Source organism: Antechinus flavipes, chromosome 6, assembly GCF_016432865.1.
Source record: "Antechinus flavipes isolate AdamAnt ecotype Samford, QLD, Australia chromosome 6, AdamAnt_v2, whole genome shotgun sequence".
Classification (NCBI taxonomy): domain Eukaryota; kingdom Metazoa; phylum Chordata; class Mammalia; order Dasyuromorphia; family Dasyuridae; genus Antechinus; species Antechinus flavipes.
This window is the reverse complement of record NC_067403.1, coordinates 74,951,996-74,975,515: the sequence shown is the minus strand read 5'-3', so window position 1 is coordinate 74,975,515 and position 23,520 is coordinate 74,951,996. Positions and strand designations below refer to the sequence as shown.

At 37.3% G+C, this 23,520-nt stretch overlaps 1 protein-coding gene across 2 annotated transcripts in view; it reads left to right on the top strand.

Moving 5' to 3' along the window:
* Positions 1 to 815: 815 nt before the first annotated feature.
* Positions 816 to 23,520, top strand: part of NR3C2 (nuclear receptor subfamily 3 group C member 2) — a 377,266-nt gene continuing 354,561 nt past the window's right edge. For both annotated transcript variants that reach the window (XM_051965553.1, XM_051965552.1), the window contains exons 1-2: positions 816 to 1,852; positions 8,480 to 10,262. In XM_051965553.1, coding sequence (XP_051821513.1) covers positions 8,482 to 10,262 — 1,781 coding nt within the window. In that variant the 5' untranslated portion in view covers positions 816 to 1,852; positions 8,480 to 8,481. The remainder of the gene's footprint in view (positions 1,853 to 8,479; positions 10,263 to 23,520) is intronic.

Below are 23,520 nucleotides of genomic sequence, written 5' to 3'. Positions count from 1 at the left end.
GGGGAGACCAGTGGGAGAGGGGTGTTCTATAAGAACAGCGGGGGGAGAGGGCTAGGTTCTCGGACCGAGCATCGTAATGCAGGGCACTAGGAAGGAGAGGGGCGTACGGATTGCCCCCCTTGCCCATGTAAAGGTAGGAGTTCTCCTGTCCGGTGCTAGAAAGGGTCTCCAGGTCATGGGCACCCGTTCGCAATACCCCACCTCAGGACCAGGAGCGCGGGTGCCCGAGGACGGGGAGGGAGGGAGAGAGGGAGGGCTCCCTCCCCACCCCCCCAGCTCCCTACGCTTCCCCCCACGCGCGCGCTCCTCCTCCCACGCGCCGCCGCCGCCAGTGCTCCCCCTCCCCCCGCGTTGGCGCGGCTCCGCTCTTCTGTGGACGCGAAGGGCCCGAGCGGCGGAGCAGCTGCTCCGGGGCCGCCGCCTGACCCCTCCCCGAGCCCGCCCCCCTCCCTCTTTCACTTTCCCGTAGGCGTCCGGGTGCGCGTGTGTGCGAGTGTAAATGTGTGTCGGCACGGGCGCGCGCAGCGCGAGCTCCGGAGCCCGGACGCGCGCGCCTCCCCGGCGGGTTTGGGGGAGGGGGAGCCCCGGGCGCTCGCCCACTTGGGCTCAGTCAGCAGAGCCGCCGCTGCCGCGGGCGGAAGAGCCGCGGTCCAGGTCTCGGACACCGGCTGCAAGAACTGAGCCCGCGACACACACGCACATTCAATAACTCCCCTTCTCACTCCTCGTGGGAGTGAGAGATGGGAGCTAGCCTTGAGGGAAGAGGGGGAAGGGGTAAATGCTGGGTGGGAGGAGGCGAACGGGAGGAGTGGAGGAAAAGAAACTTTTCCCTTCCTTCCTCTTCTCTCCTCCCCCTCCCCTTCCTCCCCGTGCGTGGTGTGGTGGTCCCCAGCCTTCTCCTCCTTCGGTTGGCAGGTGCGAAGTGCACCTGAAGAACCCATCTGGGGCAGGTGCCCGGGGACTGGCCCCGACTTTTCATTGTCATTATTATTCTTAGTACGGGGGGGGTTGTGCGTATTGCCTTTGGGGTGTTTTCTCCTCTCTCCAGAGACTCAGCGGGCACTGCTGCAGGTCCCTGTCTTCTATCCTCCCTCTCTTCTCTCTCCGCTCCTGTCTGAGAGTCTGGTACCCTAGTAGCTCTCCCCAAACCCCCGCCCGTCCCCACCGGTGAGGGTGTGACGGGGTGGGGGCGGGAGGAGTGCTCCCAGTACCCCCCCACCCCCGCGCTCGCGCGCGCGCACACAAGCACAGACATACACAGACACACACACACCCCTTCGGTAGAGCTGTCACCAGTCCCCCAGAGGGGGCCGGGGGGAGGGGTAAGGAGAGGGAGCCAAAGCTGAACTGGAGGGAGGGAGAGAAACTGGAGGAAAAGGAGAGGGTTTATCCGGCTGGACTTCCCTACCTCCTATCTATCTCTGCACCTACTCTCCCTACCGGCAGCAGCAGCATCAAACAGTCTTCGGGAAAAGGAGGGGGGGTGGATTTGTGTGTGTATGTGTGTGTGTATGTGTGTGCGTGCGTGTGTTTGTGTGTGAGGCTGGGGGCGGGGGGGTTCGGCGATAGGGACTAGAAGAGCCGCTGTTGGGGGTGCGCATGTTATGTGAATGTGTCTATGAGTGTGTCTGGGTAGAAGGGTTGTAACCCCTCCACCAGGACTGAACGCTGTCGCCTTCTCCTGCGCTTTAACAACATTATTACTATAACCACCGTCATTACTGTTATTGTGGTTATTATCATCATCCCCATCCTTATCACCATTCTACTATTATTGGACTTGTTGGCGGCGGCAGCGGCAGCAGGAGTCTCGGCGGCTCCTCCACAACCACCTCACCATGTCCTAGAAAAGGTGAGTGCAGCGAAAATCACTTTGTACAGACAGCGGTGCTGGCGGCGGCCACGGCGGAGACCATTTCTTTGCGGAAAAGCAGCAGCCGGCGGAGCGAGCCGTAGAATAGTTTTTTGGGCAAGGGGCTGCGGGTTGAGAGGTAAAGGGAAAGTAAGCGAAGGTTGTGGGTAATGGGAGATGGGAGACTATTACGGGATTACCTGTGGGGGGGTTGGTGTGTGCTTTTGGGTGGTGGTATGGGGGGGCGTTACTGCTCCTATAGAGTTTTAACCTAGGTCTTTGCAAAGAAACTAAGATCCAAATCAAGACCAGCCTTCCTCTCAAATCAGCTAAAAACTTAGTAAAAGAGACACGTCCATTTCTTTAAATAATAAATAACTCCGCAGCCGGCTGCTGCCTTGCTGTCTCCTCTCCCAATCGGGTGGCTGGGTCTGGGATCCTCTCTTGCTTCTCAGCTCAAGAATGCCCGCTAAGTCTGAGAGTGCGGATCAATGTTTGACCGGTTATTAAATCGGGAAAGTACGCGTGACGGCGAGCCCTGCGGCGAAAGTTGTTCCCCGGGTGCTGAAGTCTTTGGGACTCTAGATTACAAGGAATGGAGTTGGAGCTTGTTGTCCCGGACATTTATGTGTGAAAGTAGGGAACAGCAAACGGATTCGCTGCCCCGACTTCCCGCTTGGGAAGGGTTTTTGCATGGGATTTAACCGATCCTCGGTAGATCTGAGGCAGCAGCGTAGGTGTTCTGGCCTGGATTCTCGAATGGTAAAGACAGGAGGAGTTGTGAGTGAGGGGTGCCCCGATCTCTGGCTTTGGCGGGTGAGGTGAGGCGGGGGAGGGGAATTATTACACACAGCTGCTGCTGCTGCTGCTGTCCGTGGGGCTCTAAGTCTAGGAGGCTTGGGGGGTGGCGGGGGGAACTAGATTTAGGTGTGTACGTCACTGCTGCAGACTTAGAGCCAAAGCTCTGTACGGGTGTATACGTTGTGCATAAAAAGTCCTTAGAAATCCAAGTTATGAAGTCCTATCATTTGCTTAGTAACTGTAGAGTTTAGGTGGGCGGGAGATTAGCTGAGCTGAGATGGGGAAACCAAAGGGAAACGGACATCTTATTGCAGACACTCTTTTTATTTTAATAGTTTTGTTCCTTCTACCCTCTTCATTTATTTCTCCCAGTTGTCTCCTAACATTTTTAAAGAAGTGAAAATCCTCGATGGTAAATAAGGCCTGGCAGAAACCCCAAAGCTAAACTAGTAGGGGGAAAAATATAAAATAGAACAGTTCCAGTCCTTGACCCTAGTGAGTTTTTTGGGGGGAGGATGTATTTAAAGGATTTTACTGCATTGACAACCTACTGCTACTCCCGAATGGTTTAGGCAAGGAAAAGCTAATGGGAACGTGATCATCTAGCTCTTAAAAATCCGTGGTGGCAACGACTCCTCAGCTGAGAGATAACTGGGAAAAAAAAAAAAAAAAAAGCCGAGGGAAGGGGGCGGAGGGAAGACGCTTTGCTGCCAATTAAACCCCCCTACACTCCTCCATGGAGTACTTTGGGAAGGCCAGCGGCACTGATTGCTGCTGCTCACCTGGTGCTGCAGGTAGAGGGTGTGAGGAAACACCCAGATTGCCAATTCTCTGAAAAGAGAGCGAGGACCCCGACCCCTTATAACTCCTCCCTCACCCCACCCCTTCCAAATTAGTAGCAGACTTATTAAGGAAAAGGGAAGAGTGAGTTTGAATGCTGTGCATTTGGACAAGAGGTAATAAGCAACTGGGAGAAGTCATAGATCTCATGCATGCATTAGTGTCGTAGTCTTGCCCCTTCTGTGGCTTTAAGGGGGAGCCACATATTCCAGGCTGTGTCGCAGCAACTTTGTATCAGTCATGTCGCCCGCCTAGTGACTGACAATCTCGATTCTCCAATGAGAAGCCAGCCTGCCCGGTGTAGCGTGGCCCTTTGCTTTTCTCCGGGCCAATGGGAAAGGCTTTGAGAGGCGGGAGCTCAATCTGAACTTTATATCTGGACATGTGACCTGCTTTTAAAAGGATCGGCCCTCTCGCTCCCCCCCCTCCCCCTCCCTCCTATCTCCCCTCCCACCCGCTGGTTGCCCAGGCCCTGCCCCCTGCCTCTCTCTCCGCGCCCGGGGTGTCATTGGGCTGGAGAGATAGAGCCGACTTCAGGCTCTGCAGAGGAAACCCCGTCACCTGGGCGAGGAAGCTTTGCTGCTTCATGTTCTCTCCGTGCAGGGAGAGCGGCACTTACCCGCCTGCATGTGAGAGGACTTAAGGGGGCTGCGCAACAGCGGCGACCCGGCGGTGGTGGAGGAGGTGGACGCAGCAACAGGTAGAAGAGATTGAGACCCCCGCGCAGGAGGGAGGCAGGTGTGTAGGGCTGCAGCGGGGCTGCTGTTGGCTGCTCCGCGCTGCGTGGTGTTCACTTTGAGAAGGGAGAAGGAGCTGCGTAATCCGGAGGCACAGTCAGTATGGTGTGTGTGTGTGTCTCTGTGTGTTTGTGTTTTGGTTTTCCACTTTTTATTCCCTGGCCGCCAGAGGACTATTTTGGAAAGAAAAAAAAAAGTTTTGGCCACTTTTGCTAAATGCTAAGAGCATGCAAGCTTTTGGATGCCTTTGGTAGTTGAAGTTCGGCCATTCTTCCTAAAGATTGAGTTTTTGATTTTATTTTTGCCATTTAATCCTTTTTCAATAGCAATTGAAGAAGCTCCTAGATCCCTTGGGAAAGTAAATCCTGGGGCAGTTTAAATAATTATTGCTCCGGATAAGAGGGCAGTTGTAAATATTCACACTGCAACCTTTCCTCTATAGTTATCTAACTCCTCAAATATGGATATTATTCCTTCTTTTGCATCACATTGTATAAAACAAGGGAATACCTTTAAACATATAAACTTTTAAATGTTTTTGTATTGCCTTCTAATTGTTATTACAGATATTTACTTTGAAAGCGATATCCTTACTAACAATGAACATCATGGCATGTGATGAAAATACAGCTTGAGAAAATAATTGTTTTACTAGGAGGAGCGTGGTTTTTCCTTTAAGGAGAAAACTTTTTTCTTTCTTTCTTTCTTTTTGTAAGAGGCTAGGTGACTCAATGAAATAAGCAGAGAAATCGGAATCAGTCTGCTCAGTTGTAACTGGTTTCACCACAGACTTACTTGGATGACCTTGACTGATACCTGTTACTTATCTTGTCTATAAAAGATCAGAAAATAATATTAATCCTTCATAAAAATGATGAAAGAATAGTTAATGAATTTTACAACTGTCGTCTATTATGATCGATACATTCTTAAGAATCCAATCAAAAATTAAAGATAATGATATGCTTATATGTGTTTTGGCTATGAATGAAAATGGTTTTTGAGATGAATGTAAATAGCCAAGATATTCTAAGTAAACTATCTAATAGGGAAAAAGAGATTTATGTTTTAGCCTTTCTAAGAGCATCTGAGCACCTGTCATAGCTTATTTTCACGTCTCTTAATTCTGGATAAACCTTTTAGTAGGTAGATCATTGCATGAAAATTAAGGAAGGGTATTGCTGCTTTTACCTTTATCCCGAGGGTCTTGTGTTACAGCTTCCATTCTGAAGACTAGGTCTCCATATTAACATCTACTAGAGCTTACTTTTGAGTAATGGGAAGCTTTTCTTTTCCCTTCATTTGTTAGCATCCTGCCATAGTCAGCCTGTTAGTATGTCTTAAATGATCATACATTTATTGGCTTCTATAAAAAAGAAAAGAAAGAAATTGCACTGTATACAGATACTACCTCTGGTCACATTTATGTGCCAAGGTCCAAGGATATAGTCTGGGTTCCCCTGAGCAGATTTGGAAATAAAGTACTAACCTGATTCACTGGGCTAGAATTAGCCTAAAATAGTCATGTGCACCTGAAAAATAATTTTCATTTAACCATATAATTCTATTAACATTTAATGGATTTCTGAGATCATTATCAGAATAAAACCATCTATTGTATAGTTTGCTTAGACTTATTGTCAATAAATCTCATTTTCTCTTTGATAGGATTATTAGCTTGGTATATCAGGAGATTTCTTTATGAATGGTATATATTATAATAACTTTTGACATTCTCCCAAGAAAACGTTAAGGTGGCATGTGTAATGCTTAAAGATGATTTTCACAGATACTTAAGTAAATTTACCAATATAGTGCTTATTAAGAGTTGCTGACTACTTGGATAGAAATCTTTAGCGGAGTGTCAGAAAGCATGGCTGTTAGTCTTTTACTGTCATATACACATATTATGAAAGTCTTCAATAAAGACAGAAAAAATAAGAATTCTTTAAAATCTGACACTAACCCAAAGATAAGTAAGCTATACAATCATAAGTGATAAAGGTTTTAAATGATCCTTAGAAGCTACAAGACTAGGCCTAAATTAACTCAAATAAAAGTAAAGCATAGAAGAGTTAAAGCACCTTGATGGAAGACTCAGGGGAAATAGTCCTGTATTTAAAGAATAATGTAAATGAATAGAAGAAGGAACAAATTTATTATATCTTTCTTTAAAAGGTCAAACTTGAATAAATGGGTGAAAGTTTGCATAGAGTCAGATTTTGGCACACCATAAGAAAGAATTTAATAAAAAATACAACAATAAACCAACATTTGATGCCTACCTGAGATTGGGTAAAAGAACTTAGGGTAGATGACACTTCTCACCTAAAATGTTTATGCAAAGGTTACATGATTCTCTTAGTGATAAAGTTGTATGTGGGTAGGCTAGATAAGATGATATATAACTCTAACATCTATCAATAGGTTTTTTAACCTGCTGATAGTGTGATGGGCTGCTTTTTTTTTTTATCTGTTTTTTGGCCATCATAAGTATACTTAAATTCTAGTTTGATATTTGAAAAAAAAATTACTATATCCTTAGACTTTTTACAAATACAGCAACTATTCATTAGCTTTTTATCTTAATCTGAATAATATTCAGTATAATTAATCCAATTTTCCTACTCAATTACCTTCAACTAAAGCCCTCTACCCTTTATCCCTACCTCTGTCACATTTTTTGTACTGAATTATCAGCATATTGAGTCAGCTTTTGTGGTCATATCCAGCATTTTGTCTGAGATTATTAAAATGTGAATTGTTAATATGAAGTAGCCTCTTTTAAAATTTTCTTTCTTTTGCTCTCATTTATAGAATATTTTTATTTAAAAAAACTGATGAAATAATGTTCTTTATGCTAATATAGCATGTAAGTATAAATTTTAATATCAATAAATTGTCTTTCAATTATTTCAGCTTTTTAAAATTCTTTTCTAGTCATTAAATCTCATTGCTATCCCAATGCCTTAATGCCAAGAATTTAGGAGTATTATTGAGAGATTTCATTTTCCAAACCGTTTCATGTCAACTTTCTGGTTTATATTAGAAAACTTGTGAAGTGACACTCTATTTTTTTTGTAGGGAAAGGATGCCCAAATCAGCGTTACAACATAGACCCCTTGTGTAATGCAACATACTGAGTCCTGAACTTAAGAGTCTCAACTCCCAAGTTCAACTATGGAATTAACCATTTAGTAGTTTCCTTAGACGAGTTATTTAATCTATTTGAGACGCAATTTCCTTATTTATAAAATGAGGATACTAATGTTTGTGCTGCTTATCTCAGAGTTGACATATGAAATGAGATGATTCATGTTAAACATTTTATAAACTACAAAGCACTATATAAATGTAAGCTAACATTATCTCCCTCTTAGTAAGTACTGTACCAATAGATAATAATAGTAAGAAGAATAGGTGGATAGTTCCTTAAATCAAACAGCTTTTCTTACATGTGAAACATAAGGAATAATTTTTTTTTTCCAAATCACTTCTGTAGATAGTTAAAACAAATATGGTAAAACTGTCCCTGCCCTCAGCCTCCTTTACAACTAACTATATTATCGATATTAATTTTCAGGATTTCCATAAATTCTCTGCTATATAGGAACTATCACAATTTATAGATGATACCATCTTGAACAATATATCTCTATATAACTATTGAAAGCTCTCTTGAGAAAGGGACAAGTGAGGTCCTTTTGTGATTGCATCACGTCCAGATATTGTATTGTATGAAAATACCTGGGAATAGGGTCATGAACGGGTCTGCAGATGATACGTTTTGCTTTTTTTTTTTTTTTTTTTTTAAACATTTTGTGTTATATCTCATTTGAATTAATCAAGTTACAAGGAGTTTGTCAATGCTGGCATTTAAGTCTATTCATTTTGAAACTACTACTTTAAAAATTTCTAATTTTCTAAATATTTTTGAATTGTATTTTAAGACATTTAAAATTCTGATGTTTAATATTGTGATATATACTTCCAGTATGTTATATTTAAAATATGCAGAATTTTTGTCGACACATATAGGGTTAATCTTTAGTTTTCTTTTAGTTTGGAGAGAAGCTTATGAAGTTTAAGGGGTTAGAAAATTTATAAAATTTGTGATTCTTCAGAATTACTTGATATTCTTAAAATAGTATGATATATATCCTTTGCTTTATATATGAAATTTTGTAACATTAATTTAGAATTGATGTTACTTGCATTAATTTCTTTTATTTAAAAAATTTATTTGCAGTTATGGAGACCAAGGGATACCACAGTTTTCCTGAAGGCCTAGATATGGAACGACGTTGGGGTCAAGTTTCTCAATCTTCTGAGCATTCCTCTTTGGGGTCTGGAGAAAAGGCTGATGAGAATAACTATATGGAGATTATAAATGTAAGCTGTGTTTCCGGTGCTATTCCAAACAACAGTACTCAAGGAAACAGCAAAGAAAAACATGAACTACTCCCTTGCCTTCAGCAAGATAGTAATCAGTCTGGGATTTTAACATCTGATATCAAAACAGAATTGGAATCTAAGGAACTCTCAGCAACTGTAGCTGAATCTATGGGTTTATACATGGACTCAATAAGAGATGCTGATTTTGCCTATGATCAGCAGAATCAGCAAGGAAGAAGCCTAAGTCCTGCAAAAATTTATCAAAATGTTGAGCAGCTGGTAAAATTTTACAAAGAAAATGGCCATCGTCCTTCTACTTTAAACAGTGTGAACAGGTCCTTGAGATCATTTATATCTGATTCTGGAAATTCTGTGAATGGTAGTATCATGCGCTCTATTGTTAAAAGCCCCATAATGTGTCATGAGAAAAGTCCTTCTGTTTGTAGTCCTCTGAACATGACTTCAGTTTGCAGTCCTGCTGGAATCAACTCAGTGTCCTCAACTACGGCCAACTTTGGCAGTTTCACAGTGCACAGCCCGATTACCCAGGGAACTCCTTTGCCATGTTCCCCAAATATTGAAAATCGAAGCTCTGTGTCACACAGCCCTGCACATGCTAGCAATGTAGGTTCTCCTCTGTCTAGTCCAATAAGTAGCATGAAATCCCCAATTTCAAGCCCTCCTAGTCACTGTAGTGTAAAATCTCCTGTCTCTAGTCCTAATAATGTCACTATGCGCTCCTCTGTGTCCAGTCCTGCAAATATCAACAACTCAAGGTGCTCAATTTCCAGCCCTTCCAATACAAATAACAGGTCTACTCTTTCTAGTCCAGCTGCTAGCACTGTGGGATCGTCTATCTGCAGCCCAGGAAATAATGCCTTCAGTTTTTCTGCTTCTGCCACATCGGTTGGATCCAGTACAACCCAGGATGTGGTTCCTAGTCCAGAAACGAATGAGAGAGGTGCTCAAGAAGTGACATTTCCTAAAACAGAGGAAATAGAAAATTCCATCTCTAATAATGGTGTGGCTAGTCAGCTTAATATCGTACAGTATATAAAATCTGAACCAGATGGAGCTTTCAGTAGCTCATGTCTTGGAGCAAATAGCAAAGTCAATTCTGATTCCCAATTCTCAGTACCAGTAAAGCAAGAGTCAGCCAAGCATTCATGCTCTGGTACTTCTTTTAAAGGGAATCAAACAGTAAATCCATTTCCATTTATGGATGGTTCATATTTTTCCTTCATGGATGATAAAGACTATTATTCTCTATCTGGAATTTTAGGACCACCTGTTCCATCATTTGATGGCAGTTGTGAAGGCAGCGGATTTCCAAATCCAGGCCTGCCAATGGGAATTAAACAAGAGCTTGATGATGGTAGCTATTACCAAGAAAATAGTCTGCCTTCGTCTGCCATTGTTGGTGTAAATTCAGGTGGACAGTCTTTTCACTACAGAATTGGAGCTCAAGGCACAATATCTTTATCAAGACCTATTGGAAGAGAGCAGTCTTTTTCACATTTGAGCTCATTTCCTCCTGTCAATACATTGGTTGAGTCATGGAAATCACACAGTGACTTGTCATCCAGAAGAAATGATGGGTATCCAGTTCTAGAATACATTCCAGAAAATGTGTCAAGGTGAGTTATTGCCTATCTTTTAAAAAATTATTATTACTTCATAATTTCAAAATTAGCTTTTTAAAATATTCAAGTTTGCCTTTGAATTGTCTTTTAAACTGTTAAATTTATATATGTTCTGACTTGTGGTTTTAATTTATCTCAAACATCATCACTTTATGTGCCTGCTATTCTTTTTATATGTTGTTACTTATTTTTGAATAAGAGGAACAAAAAAAAAAAAATCCCTAAGCAGCTCTTTGAAAATTGCTTCAAAACATTCAAACAAACAGTAGTGCTTTCATTTTGTAGTAGTTCCTGTTTTCAATTTGTATTGTTCAGAAAGTTGTTTATTTTATATTTATCAACTTACTACATTTACTTTTAATGGTCTAGTACCAGGTTTTCTTCTTTGTCAATTTACTGATTTGCGTTAACTAGAGGTGTGTGTGCGCGTGTGTGTGTGTGTACACAGACACACACACACACACACACACACACACACACACACGGAACTTTTAAAAAAATAGAGGTTTTTGTCTTTGAAAAGTAAAATTGAACCCTCAAGTTACCCTCAAGTTTATTGGGGGAAAGGCATTATGGTTTTCATATGAAAAAAACTAATCATTTCTGTAAGGAGCTTTTAAACTCCAGCATTTCCGAAGTTACTGAATGGATAACTTTTTTTTTTTTTTTTACTTATATTGGAAATGAAATATGTTAATGCAATTTTGAATTAGTGTTCTAACTTCCCAGTTTCATAAAACGTGCCTTATTTACGGTAAGAATATCTCTTGTCTTTCCCTTGCTCTAGATAGTAGTGTGTGTGTGTGTGTGTGTGTGTGTGTGTGTATTTAGAAAAACAAGGAAGAGGTTTAAAATATGCCTCTAAAGGGTGGTTTTCAATTCTTCGTGGGATAGTTGCATTGGACTTTGCTTCAAAACTGTATTTTTATTATGTGGTCATGATAAATGACCTCTACTGAATATATAACATGTATCTTAGCTATTATATGGTTCTTTTATGAAAAGGTGGAGTTTTCCTTATTTGCTTATACAAAGTTGTTTGTTTTTTTTTTCCACGATGGGACAGTAGATTACTTCTGTAATATACTTAGAGTTGATCAGTATTTTCATATGTCCTGCTTATCCACCTGTTATATCCCAGGCTATAGCGTATTTTTTGTTTGTTTTTTTGGAATGGAAGCTAGCATATTTTTATAGTGTAATATGTACATCATAATGCATTGTAATGTAGATGTAATTATGAATTATTGATTCATATTCCAAAGCTGCCTCTATTTCCTAAAGTTTGAGATGATACAAGTGTATTTGTGTTTAGGAGTAAGAGCTTTCATCAGTACAAACTTATCTTAAAACTTGGGTAATATTTTTTACAAATGTAATGTGCATATATGTGTAATTGTCATTTCCTGATATTATTAGCACATTACATCACATAGAATTGAGAAAGGAGGACTTTAAAATGAGATGCTTCAAAGTGTTTAGTGAGATATTTTTATTTCTGTTTAAAGAAAATATTCAATGATGGGTCACTGTCAAACACAACTAATCTTTTTTTTGACTTCATAGTAGTTGCTGTGACATTGTGAATGTTTGTTGGCAGTTTCTCGTGGCTAGGGGCATAGCAGATGGAGCTCTGAACTTGGAATAAGGGAGACCTGAATTCAAATTCACCTTCATACACTTAGTAGCTTATGTAACCTTCGATAAGTCACTTCATCTTTGCCTTAATTCCCTCATTTGTAAATAGAGTTAATAATAATGTCTGCTTCCCAGACTGTAGTGAGTATATAATGAGATATTATTTGAAAACATTTTTCAAGCCTTTAAGTGATATACAAATGCCAGCTTTTGATGTGATGTAAGTTTATCATCAGATCATAGATCTGAAAGTGGTAGGAACCTCAGACCTAATTTTATCTCCCAATTTTATACATTAGAACATTGAAGCCCAGGAAAGATACAAGTTGGTGGAAATCATTGTATGTTAGCATAGTAATATCTCAGAATATACTTATTATGGTTTTTTTTTCTCAAAACTATAGAAGTACTATTATTGACAATCTCATGAAGGTTAATTATTCTTCCTGACTAACTCTACTGAACATTGTTCAAACCTGCCAAGTTTTTGTCTTTAAGTGAATGTATTTCTTGAAATATTTGGGTTGTTTTGATCCTTAAGTAATTGTGGTTTGAAACACAGGGATTAAAATTGATCCATAGTTCTAACTATGTAACTACTATTTTGTGAACTTTCACCAAGAGTCAATCATTCTTTTTCTTTTATAACAGAGATAGACTTTAGTATCTTAAAATGTTTTGTGAGTTAAATAATAATTGTGATTTATGGAGAGTCACAGTTTCTTCTCAATCCTAAATTATATTCCAAAATAGAATGTATCATTACATAATATGGGGGAGATGGAGGATTGCTAAGTAAAGGTAGAGTAAAGGGTTTATAACATACTTTACTCTTGTAGGCGATGTGCATGTGTGTAGTGTGGTGTGCTATTGTTTCAGTTTCAGTGTATTCTTATAAAGGCGTCAATTTTTAGTAGGGATTACCATTGAATAGAATATATCACGTCAAATCTAAGTTTAAGGCACTTGGATTATTGTCAAATTTTGGTGTCAACACAGTATAGTATTTAAAAAATTATTTCTGTTTTTTCAGGAACTAGCTGTGTGACTCTAGATAGGTCACTTCTTCAAGGTCTTGAGCTCTAAAATTTGTTTATTGCGTTGCTGAGATAGTCATCTAGGTGAAGAATCAAGATGTGATCCCTCTTAAATTTTAAGATATACTCATCTGAATTCAAATATATTATTGATTTCATGATTAGCTATGGATTGTCTGTATAGGATAATATCCCTGCTCTTTAGCCAGGAAAGAGAGGAAATTTGACCTTTTTGGAAAAATAATGAAGTTTTTCATCAGGTATACCTTTTTATAGAAACTCTGTCTTGCAATATGAATATATTTTCCTTGGTTTTTTTCTTTACAGTATTCCTTACAGAAACAAAGTATTACTCTTTGCATACCATTAGATGTTTGTGGCAATAATGATTTTGTTAGTATCCACAATATAGTACTCACATTGATTCATACTGCACATTCAAAAGTTTACTTTTCTAAAGAGCATATTCAAGTAAGTTTACAAGATTTAATCTTAGTTACTAGTATTCTTCTTTAATTGTTCTTTGTTATACTTTTTCTTTTAATTCAGTTCTTTAGCAAATCAAGAGCTGTCTTTGAGAGAGCTATAAGGAGAACAACTTTTCAAGGGCTCTATGTCTTCAATGAGGGTTTTTTTAATTTCTAAATTTAATGGAATTTGGTTATGTTTGTTGCAGAGGAAAGGAAGGTAAAGTTCTGGACTGATGAATTTATTGGTATAAGAAACTGAGTGAGGAAATTCCGTTTCCAAGACAAGTTGGTTCTTTTTTGCAACATAAGAGTCTTAAAATTGTTTCTTAAAGACCAAAGGCTAAGTGAATTATTGAGCATCACACATCCAGCAGTTAGAGGAAGGAGTTGAACCCAGGCTTTCCTGATTTCCTATACCAGCAGGAAGAAGTACTGATGAACTGATGGTAGAGTTGATGCTTTTGGTTAGTGGTCTGAACTCAACATCTGAAATTGGTTCCTCACAGTGTAGAGATGTCTGGGGTTTGGAGATATTTGGCTTTAGCAAGTGAGCTGTTTACTCCTTCTCTATAATCTGCATAAAGTCCTCTGAAGAAAACTGAGATATATATGCTAATCTTTTTTTCATCTTATACTACATTCTTTGCTCAGGAGAATTCATTGATGTTCTATGTTGATTTTTTTTTTTGATTGTTTATTTTAAACTAAATACAAAATAAGAAAAAATCAAAAAGAAAAAAAGACAGAGAAAAAGAAAACAAAACAAAACATTGTCATATGGCCAATTGAACATCAGGAAAGATGTATGTAAATATGTAACAATACGTTTCCATTTCAAGAAAGCATTTATAATAATAAAAGACCTGACTTAACATCTTTTCTTGTTTTCTTGTAGATTATTCTTTTATTCTCTGCTACATATTTTTAAACTTTATTCTTTTTACCTACTTTTTAATCTCCCTCCTTTCTTCCCTCCCTCCCTCCTCTCTTCTTTCCCTCCCTCCGTTCCTCCTTCCTTCCTTCCTTCCCTCCCTCCCTCTGTCCTTCTCTCCCACTCCCCCCAATATGGTTACAGCTAAGGGCAGATATATTTATATATATATATATACATTGATTTTTAATCTCTTTTTATTTGCTGAGGCATTTGGGGTAAGATGACTTGCTCAGGATCACACAGATAGGAAGTGTTACATCTCTGAGACCAGATTTGAACTCTGGTCCTCCTGACTTTAGGACTGGTGCTTTATCCACTGTGCTACCTAGCTACCCTAATCTCTTCTCTTAAAAAAATTAACAATAATATTTCAGTAGCAGTATCTATGGTTTGTTCATGTCTCTGGCCAGACATCCTGCTCAAATAGGAGGAGAATCTCTTAATATAGTAATGGTGGTGGTAGTAGTAATTAGTTATTATATCGTGCTTACTGTGTGCCAGACACTGTGCTAAGAACTTCACAAATATTATCTCATTTGATCCTCAAAAGAACCCTGGGAGGTAGGTGTTGTTATTATCATCCTCATTTTACAGGTCAGAAAACTAAGGCAAACAGTAGTAACTAACTTAGTGAGGATAACAGAGTAGAAATGTCTGAGGGCAGGTGTGAAGATAGATCTTTGTAATTCCAGCCCAGTGCTCTATCCATAGCATCACATTCTTCTCTTCTCTTTCCTGGCTCTTTACCCTCTCTTTTTTCTTGTCAACCCCCCTTTCCTCCTTTCCTTTTTCACTGAACTCGTCCACATTTGACGATGGGGACAGATACAGTTTCTCCTTTGTTAGTCTGGTTTAGTGGCTGCCTGGTTTATCAATCCCCTTACTTATTTGTAATAACACAGCAGACTGGTCCCCTGGAGCACTATCCATCTATCTTTCCTTAGTCTACTGTCACCCATAGTTGAAGTTATTTTGAAGGCAGCTTCCATTACCGCTACTTGTGCAGGTTGTGATCTCTCTCAGTAGAAATGGACAACTGGTTCTGGGGCAGCTTACCACTCCTCCAGCCCAGGGTTTTTTTCTCTTTCTCTTAATGTCTTCCCCTTAAGATTATTGCTCTTCCTCTTGAGATTCTTGCCCTTCCTCTTTTCACCCCGTCAATCCCATAGCTCCAGCCAGCAGCATTGGTGAATCTCTGGTTATAACAGGTTGTTTGGGATTGTAGGTTTAGATTTAGAAGGAGTCTTAGGATGAGAGTTCAACACTCTCAATTTGCAGATTAAGAAACTGGGGCTCAAAGAGAAGAAGTTGTCTGTGACCAAGTACGGTATAAGGCAGAGCTGTGACTTGAGTCTGAGTTCTTTGGTTCTAAATAGTCTTTTCCAAATTATGTTTTGAAAAATCATAGAAAAACCATGTAATGTGTTGAGAGTGTACTTTGTGAAAAAATGTATGAAGTATTTGATATATATGTATGTGTATGAATACATATACATATACATTATATATAATTTTAAATTGTTGAATGAATTTATTTTTTAAAGTTGGTGTTTTAAAGAATATTTTTAGGAAAGATTTCAAGATGAGACTTGTTTCTATTAATGATTCATTCATTATTTGTGGTAAACACTAGTAGTGATTTTTAAATCACTTTATAATGATTGAAAACTTTATAATGTACAAATTGTGATATATGTAACTTTAAAAATCAAAATCAAAATATTCCTTGCAAGTATGTTTGTAATAGTCTTCTCCTACAAATATTTTATATGGTATGTGTGAGCAATGAGGAGAAGAGGTTTATTCAGGCATCATGTTAAAAAAAATAAACTTACTAAAATTTAGAGCTATACAAATGTGGAATGGGCCTCTGTGGGAGATATTAGATTTCTCCTCACTGGAGGATTTTCAGGCAAAGACTATTTGTTGGGTATTATAGATTGAATTTTTACTTCTGAGTAGATTGGACTCCAAAGTATCTTCTAACTTGGATTCTCCGATTCTGATTTTACATGCTCAACATCCAAAAATTAAGCTAATAGCATTTGTTTCCTATAGATGAATTCCCAACATAGAATACAATTTATTGTTAGTTACATACAGGAAATTTTAAGGTTATCTAACCTTTCAGTTTCATTGTAGTACCTAAATGAATCCTAATCATCAATAATTTATATGCTAGAGTTTCTTCAGTTTCTGTGTACTTCTTTTTAGCCTGACCTTTGCTTTTAATGTTGCTAACTTTGGGTTGTTGTGGTGGTAATGGTTGTGGTTGTGGTTTTGTAAGGTCAATGAAATTTTATATATTTTTTATTTTTGTAATTTTTATGATTACCCCTTAATTAATTCAGTATCACAATGCAGACTCAAGCTTTGATCTTCATTTTTTCAAAGCAAAATTTAGAAAATAAATGATATTTGATGTTTATGTCATTTAGTTTCGTTGAGAACAGGTTCATAATGAAAAAGAACTTAGATACAAATCTTTATATATTATTCACTCATCCTTTTAAATTTCAGGATTTCTGGTTTATCATCTAAATCACTCTATATCAGTATCTAGATATCTAGATAAGTGTCTAACCACATATATATCTACACACATACATATGTCTCTTTCTATACATAATACACATATATTTATTTGTACTCATATACACATTGAGAGATATTTGTCAGAATGCTTATTTAACTTTAGATATTTCAATGTTTAGGGCTTTTTATTGTAAAGTAATAGCTAATTTTAAATGCTAGTGCTTTTAAGAAAGCATTATTTAAACTAGGACTCTAGTATTTATGCCTACAGGATTTTAAAATTAGATTGTAATCCAGACCAAAAAAAAACAAAACTACCTGAAGTAAAAACAACTTTGAAAGCAACTCAAATACTATCCTCTTTTTAGGATGAGAAGTGTGGTACAAATATAGAATATTAAACTAAAAACTTTAAAACAAATGTGATTGAGTATAAGAAGTGAAGGCTTCATAGCCAGAGTTTTGAATCAAATGATGTCACTGATGAGAAACTGATTACTGCATGTAGTAGGAGGAATGGAGACTTAAGAATACTTTCTTGAAAAATATATACAAAGATTTTATTCTCTGTCACTGAAAAGGTTTATCTGTGATCTCCAAATTATGCTTTTGAAGTTTTAATTTTCTTTGACTCTAAAAAAACCAAACCAACTTTTTGCTTTGTTAAAAAAAATAGTAATTCCATTTATAATGAATTTTAAGGTTTGCAAAGTACTTCATGTTTTGTTATATCTTCACAACAATATTCTGAGGGAGATGCTATTATTATCTTTATTTTGCATATTGGGAAACTGAAGCCAAGAGAAGGCTTAGTTTAGTAACTATCTGAAGTATGGTTTGAATTGTAGTTTTACCAACTTGAAATCCAAGGGTCTATTCATCATGCTACTTTGTTGCCCAGAGGCCTGGAAAAAGAAGTTTGAGAGCACAAAGTCCAAAATTCTTTAAGTATATTTGAAAATTCTTGCTTTAGGGTTCTCTCTTTAAAAAAAAAAGACTTTTATATGTAAGAAAAAACAGGTATATGCCTGTTTTTCAAATTCAGTTTAACAAGTATTTGTTGAGCACCAGGCATATAAAGACTTGTAGATATCTCAAATTTATCTGTAAACTTAAATAATTGAAACATCTCAGTTTTAAGGGTTCTCAAAAATTACCTAGTCCAGTCCTTGCCTAAGTAAGAAGACCTGCATCCTATCTGACATGAACTTATAAAGCCTTTGTAAACTACCAGTAAGACAAAAACCTCCCAAGTCGGTCCAGTTCACTTGTGGATACCTGTAGTTGTTATTTAGGCATTTTTGACATCCAGCCTAAATTTATGTCCTTTGAGTTCTCTTAACTACACAGAAAAACCAGATTAATTCCTCTTTCTTGTTACAGCCTTTCAGTTGACCATGGCTATCAGACCCTCCATAAATCTTTTCTCCAGGATTATAGTATTCACTTCTTCAGATGATATAAATGTAAAACTTCAACATCTTGGTTGAACACATTTTAGCAACCCATACAGTAAGTGAGAAGGACCAAGCTAGATAATCAAATGTTTGATGATGTGCTATTGGTGATAATGGCTATTTGACACAGTCAGGGAAAGCGTTATGAAAGAGGAAGGACTTATACTTTCCTCTTCTTCAAATGCTACACAAGCTTCAGGTGCCTACTCAGATTTAGGGAAAGTTGAGGAGGCTAGTCTGTCTGGATCACTTGTTTGCATTGGGCAGTAAGTACTGAGAGAGGTTTTAGGTAAGAATGGAAGGGCCGGATTTTGGAATTTTTTGAGTATTCTTTGGACCAGCTCAGAAAGGAGAGGAAAGGTTTTGACTTTAGAATGATGTAAAATAAGGATAGTTTATCTGATAATGGTATTACAAGAGGGAGAAAGATGAACCTCAGTAAATAACTGGCCAAAATTGTGAGCTGAACCTCAAAGCCTAATTTGATGTGGAGGAAATAAGAATAGATTTGTGACTTGATGAATCTAGGAAGTGAAAAAAAGTTGAATAAAGGTTCTAAGCTGTCAGTGACTGGAAAAATAAGGTCACCTTTCAGGTGCCTGGTTTGGACAGGAAAATAGAGTATTCATTTTTGCATATGATGAATTTGGGTGATAAGGGGACATTCAGATTAGTAATTATCTAGTAAGCAATTGGATTTTTAGAAATGTTTTAGAGATGATGGATTTGTAACCACATAGATGTCTATTGGAAAGCAGGTCATCTGCAAGTTCTCAGCAGTACATTGGGGATAATTTTATGGCATAGAAAACAGTGCTGCTAACTAGGATGATCACCTTTAATTTCCCAGGGTGACCTTGGGGAAAGTGATTATAAATCAGAATTTATTATCTTAAGAAAAGAAGAGGGATTGGCAAAATTAAGGGAATAAATGTTAAGAGTATATTTTACTACACCCACTTCAAATAATTTAAAAGAGGTATTATTAATCAATTATAGCAATGATAACTGACAGTTATATTGTACCTTACATATATTATCTCCTTTGATTTGTTTGCCTAGGAGGCAGCTGAGGGCGCCATAGTGCACAACTCACTTAACTTCTGTCTTAATCCACTGGAGATAGATTGCAGGTGCTTTATATAAAGTACAAAAGTCCTATAAAGTTGGAAGAAATTATATTAAAGGCAGCAATTCCACTTCCCCTTCCATTCAGTAAAAGCCTAGATGAATTATTCCTTTGGAACACCTGAAAAGAATTTGACTTCTGTTTTCTATAGCTATATAAAAATGCTATATCCCATATTTGTTTGTCTAGAACTTCGGTGAATTTAGTGAGCTTTTGTTTGTTTTATTTTTTACTCAGAATTGTTATCTCAAGGAACTGTAACATGGGAAGAAATCTGGACTCAGCTACCTCCCAAGATTGTTGTAAAGATGAGATGAGATAATAATTTTAAGGTGTTGAGCACGGTGCCTAGTGCATAGCACTGTGAATATTAGTTACTATTACACATTGTAACATTCTAAAACTTAGTTCTTGTCTGCATTTATATTGGTCTTGCAGAGCATTTAGTTTACAATATTCATAGAACGAGTATATATAGTTATATAATCTTGCCAGAAGAAAATGAGATCTATTTCAACTTCTTCCTGTTTCATGCTTCATCCACAATAATTTTAAAGGGGTTCATTGGTTTTGATTAAATATGGATATGGAAAAAACTTTTAAAGTTCAGTTTCTTGTTTAGGCTACCATCTTATTGTTACAGAGAGAAATCTCATGAAGAAAAAATGGCTCTATATCTGAAAAACAAAGTGGGCATATTACTGGAAACATTTGCAGCAGTTAAAAAATTGTCTTTTTACTGACTATTAGTGTTCAAGATTCTTCACTTGATTTATAAATAGATATAATTTCGTAACTCACTAGAAATGGATGCTGTATTGTATTCCTTCTATCAGAGCAGTCACTGTCTTCATTACTCTGCTTTTGTTTCAGGACTGATTTTACATATATATATATATGTATATATATATAATTTTGTACTTGTGGCTCACAGAACAATTAGTGGGAAAATTTTGGACATAGTTTGGTACCTGAAGGGTTAAATCTCATTTAACCAGAAAGCTTAGCCAGACCATTCCATTCCCCTTAATGTTCCTGAGATTTTAAATGTAATTGCAGAAATTAATTTTTTTTAATTTTTATGTATTTTTAAAAAAACACCTTGTTTTTATGAATCACCTTGGGAGAGAAAAATCAGAACAAAAGGGAAAAATCAGGGGAAAGAGAAAAAAAACAGGAAAAAGAAGTGAGCATAGCATGTGTTATTGCAGAAAGTATTTTCTTTTATTTAGGCTAACAACCAGTATTATTAAAATTTGCAAACCCCAGAGGAAAATGGCTGAAGATTATAAATGGCCTGAGGAAGTACCTATATTTTTAAGAGGAAAAGAATTATGTTGAATACTTATAAATTCATCATAAATTTCTGGAGAAAATAGAAAATTTTATCAAATTAGTTTGTAAATGGTTTCGAGGTAGTGTATTTGGTAAATAGAATTGAAACCTTTAGAACAACTCCTATTAACCTAATTTCATCCTATTCTGTGTTATCAAAAGGAATCAAAGAACATTTGCATCTGACTTATAATGCTCTTGATATGGTGCTGTATGACCTGTCTTATTAAAAAAGCATGACCCCATAACCACTTAGGCCATGTTTATCATTATATATCTAGGAGCAAGTAAAAAGATATATGCTACCAAAGACAGTTTCTCACCCTGTGGTGTTTAATGGTTGCATTATCTTTGTAGTTATTGAAAGATAGTCATTTTCATATGAAGACAATACTACTGCCTATCAAATGAGCAAATTTTGATGAGCTGAATAGCTCAAGAGCATTATTATTAAGTTTGTAAATGATAAGTTAGAATGGACAGCACTTTAAACATCTCAATTCATTTGGATGTATTAAAGGAGCAGAAATAAGGCACTAAGAAAATGTGTTTCACCTAGTACTGGTGAAGAAAAGTTACTCAAGTACAAGAAAAGAATAATAAAACAGAAAAGGATGAGGCTCCATAGCATTTTGTGCTTTGATTATCAGTCAGCAGTCTGATTGATGACTATGTCAAACTTCAATCCTGGCCTCCGCGAAGAAATCATTCTGCTACACTGAGCACTGGCCAGATCCTTAAAATACTGTGTTTAGTTCTAGATTTTACAACTATGAGAAACTTAAAGATGGTTGAAAGGAAAACCACAAATATGAATAAAAGCCTGTAAAATAATATCTTTAGGGCAATTTAATACTGATCTTCAAAAACATGAAGACTTTTATATAGATGGTGACCAGCTGTTCCTCTCTACTGAGGGGAGAACAAGATGCAGCCTTCTTTTATTATAGCATGAGAAGGTTTAGATTATATATGAAGCGTGTCCTGACAAAACTGCTCAACAATGGGATATGTTATTCAAGGAGAGCCTAAGGAATGTTTTACTTTGAAGAACTTTAAAAATAAAAATGATTCTCATCATTTAGGATGCTTCATATAAACTCTTATCTAGAGATAAAAGGCCTGAAAAGGAGGAGAGACTGGGAGCAATGTTTTGCTGAGCACTTTTTGACTGGTTCTTAAAAAAAAAAAAATTGGCTCTGTGATTTTGGGGGGAAGAGAATGAATAGCCCATATTTATATAGCATTTTAAGTTTTTGTTCCACAACCAACTTGTGAAATGTATCAAGTATAATCCACAATTAATAAATGATGAGATGAAACTCAGTGATTTGCCAAGCGTTCTGAATATTAAGTATTGGAGTTAGATCTTCAGCCTAAGTACTCTGACCCTTGTTTTTTTCTATCACACCTCTTAATGTTTAGATTGAAGTGTCTTTAAGTTGATGCTCAGTCCTAATTCCTCCAGAATGAGTTTTTTTTAAAGCTTTGCAGTATAGTTAAGTGTGTCACATAGTTAATTCCTTAGTGTATAGGAATGGTGCCAAAACAATACAATATTGATTATTCTCAAATAAAGAAGCCAGTGTATGCGTCTGCCTCTAGGAGGTGCCACCACTTTTATAAAGAAATATTCAGTGCCTTTACTTATGGACTTCATCTCATTATATTTGATATAAAGGTTTATGGATTTGTAAACTGAACTGCTGACTAGGTCCCAGATGATGATGAGGATAATAGATTCTTGGCAGTATGTGAAGGTTTTGTTGTTATTGGTATATGAGAACAGGCAAAAACTTGTAAAGGAAAAACAAAACCCAACATTTGTGGTGAAACAGAATCCTAATTCCTAAATGTAACACCTCTTCCTACTTTACCCACTAAGTGGACTATGCTATTACATGTAAAATTCAGCAGGTCATAGCTCTGTTTCATAAAAATAGTATATTTAAAAATTTTTCATTTTAATGACCCGGACCTTAATTGATTTATCAGTTAGGCAGAGTTTTACCTTTCCTTTTGGTTCTATATATATTATTGTAGTCATGGGGGTACAGTGCATAAAGGGTTGGATCTGGTATCAGAAAGATTCTTCATCCTGAGTTCAAATGTGGTCTCAGATATTTATTAGCTGTGTGAGCCAGGAAAAGTCACTTACCTAGTTTGCTTCAGTTTTCTCATCTATAAAGTGAGCTGGAGAAGGAAATGACAAACCATTCTTTTTTTTTTTTTTTTTTTTTTTGCCAAGAAGACCTCAAAAGTGATCATCATGAAGAGTTGGATACAACTGCAGCAGCTCAACAACAATAGTTATAGCAAGCATTGTTTTCTTAGTTCTCTTTATTTCACTTTGTATCAATTCATAAAACACTTTCTTAATTTCTCATAATCATATTTATTTCCGCAGAATAGCATTCTATTACATTTAAATGCCATTTCTTCCCTAGTTATTTCACATACATTGGGCACTCACTTTGTTTTTAGTTCTTTCTTATCAAAAAATAATGCTGTGATAAATTTCTCTATAGGTTTTTATTTTTATTTTTTAAATTTATTTTTATTTTTATTTATTTATTTATTTTTAGCTCTTTGGAGATTGTGGCCAATAGTGGGCTTTCTGGGTCAATAGATATGAAGCATTTGAATTTCTTTTCTTGCATAATCCCAAATGGATGAGAGTTGGAAGATACCTTAAAGGCCAACTAGCCCCACTCCTT